The sequence below is a fragment of the Oncorhynchus masou genome, chromosome 9 (genome assembly GCF_036934945.1).
Source record: "Oncorhynchus masou masou isolate Uvic2021 chromosome 9, UVic_Omas_1.1, whole genome shotgun sequence".
NCBI lineage: Eukaryota > Metazoa > Chordata > Actinopteri > Salmoniformes > Salmonidae > Oncorhynchus > Oncorhynchus masou.
The window spans coordinates 442,501-452,946 of NC_088220.1; the positions used below are offsets into that span (position 1 = coordinate 442,501).

General features: G+C 48.2%; 1 protein-coding gene across 1 annotated transcript in view; it reads left to right on the forward strand.

Annotated features, from left to right (window-relative positions):
* Positions 1–5,782, forward strand: part of LOC135545412 (vascular endothelial growth factor receptor 3-like) — a 272,156-nt gene extending 266,374 nt beyond the window's left edge. Inside the window, exons 28-30 of the mRNA XM_064973018.1 lie at positions 7–139; positions 3,534–3,610; positions 4,092–5,782. Coding sequence (XP_064829090.1) covers positions 7–139; positions 3,534–3,610; positions 4,092–4,287 — 406 coding nt within the window. The 3' untranslated portion in view covers positions 4,288–5,782. The remainder of the gene's footprint in view (positions 1–6; positions 140–3,533; positions 3,611–4,091) is intronic.
* Positions 5,783–10,446: the final 4,664 nt, after the last annotated feature.

The following is a 10,446-nucleotide window of genomic DNA, read 5'->3' on the forward strand; positions in this document are numbered from 1 at the left end:
TGGCAGGTATTATAACTGTGTGCCCTTCGCGGGCTGTGTGTTCGTGGGGCCGTCGAAGCTGTCGTCATGCCAACCCAGAGTCAAGACGTTTGAGGAGCTACCAATGGAAACGGCCTGGTATAAAACCCACAACAACGGAGTAAGCTCTATCTCTCATGCACTCTCTCTCCATCTCTTCATCTCTCTGTCATTGTATCTCTCCATCTCTCTATCATTGTATCTCTCCATCCCTCTATCGTTGTCTCTCCATCCCTCCATCATTGTATCTCTCCATCCCTCCATCATTGTATCTCTCCATCCCTCTATCATTGTATCTCTCCATCCCTCTATCGTTGTATCTCTCCATCCCTCTATCATTGTATCTCTCCATCTCTCCATCTCTCCATCCCTCTATCATTGTATCTCTCCATCCTTCTATCATTGCATCTCTCCATCCCTCTATCGTTGTATCTCTCCATCCCTCCATCATTGTATATCTCCATCTCTCCATCTCTCCATCCCTCTATCATTGTATCTCTCCATCCCTCTATCATTGCATCTCTCCATCTCTCTATCGTTGTATCTCTCCATCCCTTCATCATTGTATCTCTCCATCCCTCTATCATTGCATCTCTCCATCTCTCTATCGTTGTATCTCTCCATCCCTTCATCATTGTATCTCTCCATCCCTCTATCGTTGTATCTCTCCATCCCTTCATCATTGTATCTCTCCATCTCTCTATCATTGTATCTCTCCATCTCTCTATCATTGTATCTCTCCATCCCTCTATCATTGTATCTCTCCATCTCTCCATCTCTCTATCATTGTATCTCTCAATCCCTCTATCGTTGTATCTCTCCATCTCTCTATCATTGTATCTCTCCATCCCTCTATCATTGTATCTCTCCATCTCTCCATCTCTCTATCATTGTATCTCTCAATCCCTCTATCGTTGTATCTCTCCATCCCTTCATAATTTTATCTCTCAATCCCTCTATCATTGTATCTCTCCATCTCTCTATCATTGTATCTCTCCATCTCTCCATCTCTCTATCATTGTATCTCTCAATCCCTCCATCATTGTATCTCTCCATCCCTCTATCATTGTATCTCTCCATCCCTCTATCGTTGTATCTCTCCATCCCTCCATCATTGTATCTCTCCATCTCTCCATCTCTCCATCCCTCTATCATTGTATCTCTCAATCCCTCTATCATTGTATCTCTCCATCCCTCCATCATTGTATCTCTCCATCTCTCTATCATTGTATCTCTCCATCCCTCTATCATTGTATCTCTCCATCCCTCTATCGTTGTATCTCTCCATCCCTCCATCATTGTATCTCTCCATCTCTCCATCTCTCCATCCCTCTATCATTGTATCTCTCCATCCCTCTATCATTGTATCTCTCCATCTCTCCATCATTGTATCTCTCCATCTCTCTATCATTGTATCTCTCTATCGTTGTGTATCTCTCCATCCCTCCATCATTGTATCTCTCCATCTCTCCATCTCTCTATCATTGTATCTCTCAATCCCTCCATCATTGTATCTCTCCATCCCTCTATCATTGTATCTCTCCATCCCTCTATCGTTGTATCTCTCCATCCCTCCATCATTGTATCTCTCCATCTCTCCATCTCTCCATCCCTCTATCATTGTATCTCTCCATCCCTCTATCATTGTATCTCTCCATCCCTCTATCATTGTATCTCTCCATCCCTTTATCATTGTATCTCTCCATCTCTCTATCATTGTATCTCTCCATCTCTCTATCATTGTATCTCTCCATCCCTCTATCATTGCATCTCTCCATCTCTCTATCGTTGTATCTCTCTATCTCTCTATCGTTGTGTATCTCTCCATCCCTCCATCATTGTATCTCTCCATCCCTCTATCATTGTATCTCTCCATCCCTCTATCATTGTATCTCTCCATCTCTCTATCATTGTATCTCTCCATCTCTCTATCATTGTATCTCTCCATCTCTCTATCATTGTATCTCTCCATCTCTCTATCATTGTATCTCTCCATCTCTCTATCATTGTATCTCTCCATCCCTTATCATTGTATCTCTCCATCTCTCTATCATTGTATCTCTCCATCTCTCTATCATTGTCTCTCCATCCCTCTATCATTGTATCTCTCCATCCCTCTATCATTGCATCTCTCCATCTCTCTATCATTGCATCTCAACATGTTAAACTGGTCTTCAGTTGTCTAAACAGGTCAACATGTTAAACTGGTCTCCAGTTGTCTAAACAGGTCAACATGTTAAACTGGTCTCCAGTTGTCTAAACAGATCAACATGTTAAACTGGTCTCCAGTTGTCTAAACAGGTCAACATGTTAAACTGGTCTCCAGTTGCCTCAACAGGTCAACATGTTAAACTGGTCTCCAGTTGCCTCAACATGTCAACATGTTAAACTGGTCTCCAGTTGTCTAAACAGGTCAACATGCTAAACTGGTCTCCAGTTGTCTAAACAGGTCAACATGTTAAACTGGTCTCCAGTTGCCTCAACAGGTCAACATGTTAAACTGGTCTCCAGTTGCCTCAACAGGTCAACATGTTAAACTGGTCTCCAGTTTCCAGCCCCAACATGTTAAACTGGTCTCCAGTTGCCTCAACAGGTCAACATGCTAAACTGGTCTCCAGTTGTCTAAACAGGTCAACATGTTAAACTGGTCTCCAGTTGTCTAAACAGGTCAACATGTTAAACTAGTCTCCAGTTGCCTCAACAGGTCAACATGTTAAACTGGTCTCCAGTTGCCTCAACAGGTCAACATGTTAAACTGGTCTCCAGTTGCCTCAACAGGTCAACATGTTAAACTGGTCTCCAGTTGTCTAAACAGGTCAACATGTTAAACTGGTCTCCAGTTGCCTCAACAGGTCAACATGTTAAACTGGTCTCCAGTTGTCTAAACAGATCAACATGTTAAACTGGTCTCCAGTTGTCTAAACAGGTCAACATGTTAAACTGGTCTCCAGTTGTCTAAACAGGTCAACATGTTAAACTGGTCTCCAGTTGCCTCAACAGGTCAACATGTTAAACTGGTCTCCAGTTGTCTAAACAGGTCAACATGTTAAACTGGTCTCCAGTTGCCTCAACAGGTCAACATGTTAAACTGGTCTCCAGTTGCCTCAACAGGTCAACATGTTAAACTGGTCTCCAGTTGCCTCAACAGGTCAACATGTTAAACTGGTCTCCAGTTGTGTAAACAGGTCAACATGTTAAACTGGTCTCCAGTTGCCTCAACAGGTCAACATGTTAAACTGGTCTCCAGTTGTCTAAACAGGTCAACATGTTAAACTGGTCTCCAGTTGTGTAAACAGGTCAACATGTTAAACTGGTCTCCAGTTGCCTCAACAGGTCAACATGTTAAACTGGTCTCCAGTTGTCTAAACAGATCAACATGTTAAACTGGTCTCCAGTTGCCTAAACAGGTCAACATGTTAAACTGGTCTCCAGTTGTCTAAACAGGTCAACATGCTAAGCCATTGACCTGTTGTTATTGAATGTGATCCTGATGGACTGCTGTGTTCTCTCCCCAGGACAACCAGACAGACAGTGGGATGGTTCTGGCGTCAGAGGAGTTTGACATGATCCAACACGAACACAGAGGAGCCAAGTATGTTTAACACACCAATAATATAATGCCCTTAAAAGGGCATGGCGCATGTCTGTCTGTGTGGGTCCTATCTGTTAAAAATAAAATGGTCAGAAAATAACAACAGCATATCATCCTAACAGCTGTCTCCCCTCCTCTCCCACCTCCCCCTTCCCTCTTCTCCTCTCCCACCTCTGCTCCTCTCCTCCCCTCCTCTCCCACCTCCCCCTTCCCTCTTCTCCTACCTCCCGTCTTCCCTCTTCTCCTCTCCCCTCCTCTCCCCCATCCTCTCCCACCTCCCCCTTCCCTCTTCTCCTCTCCCCTCCTCTCCCACCTCCTCCCCTCTCCCTCCCCCTCCCCCACCTCCTCCCCTCTCCCCTCCTCTCCCACCTCCTCCCCTCTCCCCTCCTCCCCCATCCTCTCCCCCTCCCACCTCCCCCTTCCCTCCTCCCCTCCCCTCTCCCACCTCCTCCCCCTCTCCCCTCCTCTCCTCTCCCCCCAGGAGTACAGAGCGCCTGGTGGTGGTAGAGTCCAGCGGTAGCTCTGTTAGTTCCAGACACCGACCCGCCTTCCTCTCCCAGCTCTCTGGCCAGACCTTTTACAACAACGAGTATGGTCAGCTGTCAGAGGAGGGCAGGGTCCTGGACTTCTTCTCCTCCCCTGATGATACACGCTGCCTCGCATCCTCCAACCTGTGATGTCTCATTATCATCATCTCACTGGGCTAGCCCCTCCCCCTCCAACCTGTGATGTCTCATTATCATCATCTCAGTGGGCTAGCCCCTCCCCCTCCAACCTGTGATGTCTCATTATCATCATCTCAGTGGGCTAGCCCCTCCCCCTCCAATGTCATCATTATCATCATCTCAGTGGGCTAGCCCCTCCCCCTCCAACCTGTGATGTCTCATTATCATCATCTCAGTGGGCTAGCCCCTCCCCCTCCAACCTGTGATGTCTCATTATCATCATCTCAGTGGGCTAGCCCCTCCCCCTCCAACCTGTGATGTCTCATTATCATCATCTCAGTGGGCTAGCCCCTCCCCCTCCAATGTCATCATTATCATAATCTCAGTGGGCTAGCCCCTCCCCCTCCAATGTCATCATTATCATCATCTCAGTGGGCTAGCCCCTCCCCCTCCAACCTGTGATGTCTCATTATCATCATCTCAGTGGGCTAGCCCCTCCCCCTCCAACCTGTGATGTCTCATTATCATCATCTCAGTGGGCTAACCCCTCCCCCTCCAATGTCATCTTTATCATCATCTCAGTGGGCTAGCCCCTCCCCTCCAACCTGTAATGTCTCATTATCATCATCTCAGTGGGCTAGCCCCTCCCCTCCAATATCATCTTTATCATCATCTCAGTGGGCTAGCCCCTCCCCCCTCCAACCTGTGATGTCTCATTATCATCATCTCAGTGGGCTAGCCCCTCCCCCTCCAACCTGTGATGTCTCATTATCATCATCTCAGTGGGCTAACCCCTCCCCCTCCAATGTCATCTTTATCATCATCTCAGTGGGCTAGCCCCTCCCCCTCCAACCTGTAATGTCTCATTATCATCATCTCAGTGGGCTAGCCCCTCCCCCTCCAATGTCATCTTTATCATCATCTCAGTGGGCTAGCCCCTCCCCCTCCAACCTGTGATGTCTCATTATCATCATCTCAGTGGGCTAGCCCCTCCCCCTCCAACCTGTAATATCTCATTATCATCATCTCAGTGGGCTAGCCCCTCCCCTCCAACCTGTGATGTCTCATTATCATCATCTCAGTGGGCTAGTCCCTCCCCCTCCAACCTGTGATGTCATCATTATCTCAGTGGGCTAGTCCCTCCCCCTCCAACCTGTGGCTAGCAAGATTGGAATCCTAACTGAATATTGCTGCTTCACTATTTTTCAAGAAAGTAGCAATATTAAGTTTGGATTCCAATCTTGCTAGCCACAAGGGTTGGGAGTATGTTGTAGTATACTCAATTCCCTGTGTGTCACTCCTTCCCCTCTTCATGGCCTAGTGGCCCATATTGGACTGAGCCGTCTGTGCCTGCAGTTCTCTATCCAACCACTGGGTGGCAGTAGTATGTCAAACCCAAAGTATTTTAAATCAACCACAGTTCAGATTTGTATCTTTATACAGAGTAAGCTTCTTTTGTTTATTTGTACAAAAATATGAAAATAAAAAAGGCAATATATCTTCTTTAGTCATGTCTCACATGTTATTTTGTTAATAATAATTATGATTGCGATATGGGAAGTGTCCAAATTACAGTATGTGAGTCTGATCTGTTAGGACATCTCATGATTAGGTCACTGTAGAGTGAGGAGGAGGAGTGTTCAGAGAATAGACTGGATGTATGAATGAAGATCAGAGATGTATGAATGAAGACCAGAGATGTATGAATGAAGACCAGAGATGTATGAATGAAGACCAGAGATGAAGACCAGAGATGAAGACCAGAGATATAATATATGAAGACCAGAGATGAAGACCAGAGATATAATAGATGAAGGCCAGAGATGAAGGCCAGAGATGAAGACCAGAGATGAAGACCAGAGATGAAGACCAGAGATGAAGACCAGAGATGTAACATATGAAGACCAGAGATGAAGACCAGAGATGAAGACCAGAGATGAAGACCAGAGATGTAATATATGAAGACCAGAGATGAAGAACAGAGATGAAGACCAGAGATGAAGACCAGAGATGTAATATATGAAGACCAGAGATGAAGACCAGAGATGAAGACCAGAGATGAAGACCAGAGATAATATATGAAGACCAGAGATGAAGACCAGAGATGTAATATATGAAGACCAGAGATGAAGACCAGAGATAATATATGAAGACCAGAGATGAAGACCAGAGATGAAGACCAGAGATAATATATGAGGACCAGAGATGTAACATATGCTGGTGACTTAATGTCTCTACTCCAGATTATTTAATTGGTTCACACAGGTCTGTATTGGTATCACTCTACTGGCATCTCTCAAGGGTGCATCCCAAATGGCACCCTATTCCCCACTGAGTGCACTACTTCTGACCAAGACCTTTGGGACTCTAGGCAAAAGTAGTGCACTTTATAGGGAATAGAGTGCCAAGTGGGACAGAACAAAGGTGGAGGAGCAACCATCCACCTGACTGAAGGAGGGATGAGGGAGAGAATAAAAGGAGTGATCAACGATGGCGTTTTGAGAAAGCTGACTGCGTAAAAGCCTCTTGACATAATGTGGTCTCAGCTGAGATTAGGACAGAACGGAGATCAACGACATGTGGTCTCAGATATCTGCAGTCAGCTAAACAATTACCCCCTTTTGCAGTGATAGGCGCAGGACTGGTGACTAAGATGAGGTGACAGCGTAAAACAAAAACAAGCCGGACACAGCTGGCTACGTGTGGACTGAGTCAGGGATCTGAAGTCAACACCGCATGTCAGCAGAGTGGACCTATAGAACTACAATGGGCTCCAGTTCTGTGTGTGGACTGTTGTCACTAAAGTACAAATCAAACAAATATGTCTGTATAAAAAAAAAAATAATAATAATAATAATAATTGTGTGAGTTTTATGCAACACGTTTTCATTGGCTTGGAATATTCCAGGCCGATTGGGTAAAAGGACAGTGAGTAACTCGACCATCGTCTCTAAAAGGAAGACTCCTGAATGTTCTGAGGTCAGTGCTTGTCTGTTGTCATGAGGAAGTAGGAACTAGAACACTGCGGTTGCTATGGTAACCTTACTGGTAGTACAACGGGTTGTTTCAGTGATGTCATCGGATTCTTTCATAACAGGAACATGTCTGACCGAGTCCAGAAATACCAGTTTTAACAAAGACTTCAAAGGCCTTCATCTTAGTTGGCATGGTAGCGATGAGACCATTGATAAAGAACGTCTCGACGGAATCCCAAACGGCACCCTATTCCCTGTGTAGTGCACTACTTTGATGATAGCTTTATGGGCCCTGGTCTAAAAGTCATGCACTACATTGGCAATAGAAGGGCTATATCCCAAATGTCACCCTAACTAACAGTTCCCTCCCTTCCCACAGAAACAAACGGATAATACCGAATTGTTATCAATTTCAAATCAAAAGAACACATTTACATACAGACTGTGTAAGATATAATACCAAACTAAGAAGCGACTATTCTTTTGGCAACAATAAGACATCCGAATCTTTTAAAAATGTTCCAGACAGAAAAACAAAATGGGTGAAAGCAAAAACACTGTCAGAACAGAAGGATGAGACACGGACACTGAACAGACAGTACGGTCAGTCACAATGCATTTTGGGAAACATTCTAGAAAAAGGAGAGGAGGCGGGGCAGAAAACACTGACCACTGATTGGCAACGTTGTTGCTGGTCTATAATTCAGCCAATAGCGTGACAGATTCAGCATTAAGAAATGACAATAAGAAAACAACAGTTACAGAACGCTGAAAAGACTTGATTTCCACTTGTGAGACACGACACAGGTTTCACAAAGCCTAAAGGCACAACTTGTGATGTTCCTACGGTCGACTCATCCATCCCATTGTCGTACGGGGAAATATAATGCCAGTCTCTATCTCAATTGTATAAAGTCTTGTCTCCTTGTCTCCTTTCCTTAATCTGCTCTGACAGATGAAGGAATGTATGCCTCAGTGGGTAGAGCATGGCACTTCTAATACCAGGATGGTGGGTTCGATTCCCGTTGGGGCCTCCCATAAAGAAAATGTGTACCATGAATGCTTTGGAAAAGGCCGTCAGCTAAATGGTATATGTTAATATTATTCTAGCAGTGAAGGAGGCCTATTGAGATGCACCCTTCTGGATGTTAGAAATACGTTTTATGGGGGCGTAGTGACACGTCCTCTGGACAGCGTAGTGACACGTCCTCTGGACAGCGTAGTGACACGTCCTCAGGACAGCGTAGTGACACGTCCTCGGGACAGCGTAGTGACACGTCCTCTGGACAGCGTAGTGACACGTCCTCTGGACAGCGTAGTGACACGTCCTCTGGACAGCGTAGTGACACGTCCTCGGGACAGCGTAGTGACACGTCCTCGGGACAGCGTAGTGACACGTCCTCGGGACAGCGTAGTGACACGTCCTCGGCGTAGTGACACGTCCTCGGGACAGCGTAGTGACACGTCCTCGGCGTAGTGACACGTCCTCGGGACAGCGTAGTGACACGTCCTCGGGACAGCGTAGTGACACGTCCTCGGGACAGCGTAGTGACACGTCCTCTGGACAGCGTAGTGACACGTCCTCGGCGTAGCGACACGTCCTCGGCGTAGCGACACGTCCTCGGGACAGCGTAGCGACACGTCCTCGGGACAGCGTAGCGACACGTCCTCTGGACAGCGTAGCGACACGTCCTCGGGACAGCGTAGCGACACGTCCTCGGGACAGCGTAGCGACACGTCCTCGGGACAGCGTAGCGACACGTCCTCGGGACAGCGAAGCGACACGTCCTCGGGACAGCGTAGCGACACGTCCTCTGGACAGCGTAGTTATACGTCCTCTGGACAGCGTAGTTATACGTCCTCTGGACAGCGTAGTGACACGTCCTCGGGACAGCGTAGTGACACGTCCTCGGGACAGCGTAGTGACACGTCCTCGGCGTAGTGACACGTCCTCGGCGTAGTGACACGTCCTCGGGACAGCGTAGTGACACGTCCTTGGCGTAGTAACACGTTCCCGGGACAGCGTAGTGATACGTCCTCTGGACAGCGTAGTGACACTTCCTCGGGACAGCGTAGTGACACGTCCTCGGGGCAGCGTAGTGACACTTCCTCGGGACAGCGTAGTGACACGTCCTCGGGACAGCGTAGTGACACGTCCTCGGGACAGCGTAGTGACACGTCCTCGGGACAGCGTAGTGACACGTCCTCGGGACAGCGCAGTGACACGTCCTCGGGACAGCGTAGTGACAAGTCCTCGGGACAGCGTAGTGACACGTCCTATGGACAGGGTAGTGACACGTCCTCTGGACAGCGTAGTGACACGTCCTCGGGACAGCGTAGCGACACGTCCTCTGGACAGCGTAGCGACACGTCCTCGGGACAGCGAAGCGACACGTCCTCGGGACAGCGTAGTGACACGTCCTCTGGACAGCGTAGTTATACGTCCTCTGGACAGCGTAGGTATACGTCCTCGGGACAGCGTAGTGACACGTCCTCGGGACAGCGTAGTGACACGTCCTCGGGACAGCGTAGTGACACGTCCTCGGGACAGCGTAGTGACACGTCCTCGGCGTAGTGACACGTCCCCGGGACAGCGTAGTGATACGTCCTCGGGACAGCGTAGTGATACGTCCTCGGGACAGCGTTGTGACACGTCCTTGGCGTAGTGACACGTTCCCGGGACAGCGTAGTGATACGTCCTCTGGACAGCGTAGTGACACTTCCTCGGGACAGCGTAGTGACACGTCCTCGGGACAGCGTAGTGACACGTCCTTGGCGTAGTGACACGTTCCCGGGACAGCGTAGTAATACGTCCTCTGGACAGCGTAGTGACACTTCCTCGGGACAGCGTAGTGACACTTCCTCGGGACAGCGTAGTGACACGTCCTCGGGACAGCGTAGTGACACGTCCTCGGGACAGCGTAGTGACACGTCCTCGGGACAGCGTAGTGAGACGTCCTCGGCGTAGTGGCACGTCCCCGGGACAGCGTAGTGACACGTCCTCTGGACAGCGTAGTGACACGTCCTCAGGACAGCGTAGTGACACGTCCTCTGGACAGCGTAGTGACACGTCCTCTGGACAGCGTAGTGACACGTCCTCGGGGCAGCGTAGTGACACTTCCTCGGGACAGCGTAGTGACACGTCCTCGGGACAGCGTAGTGACACGTCCTCTGGACAGCGTAGCGAGACATCCTC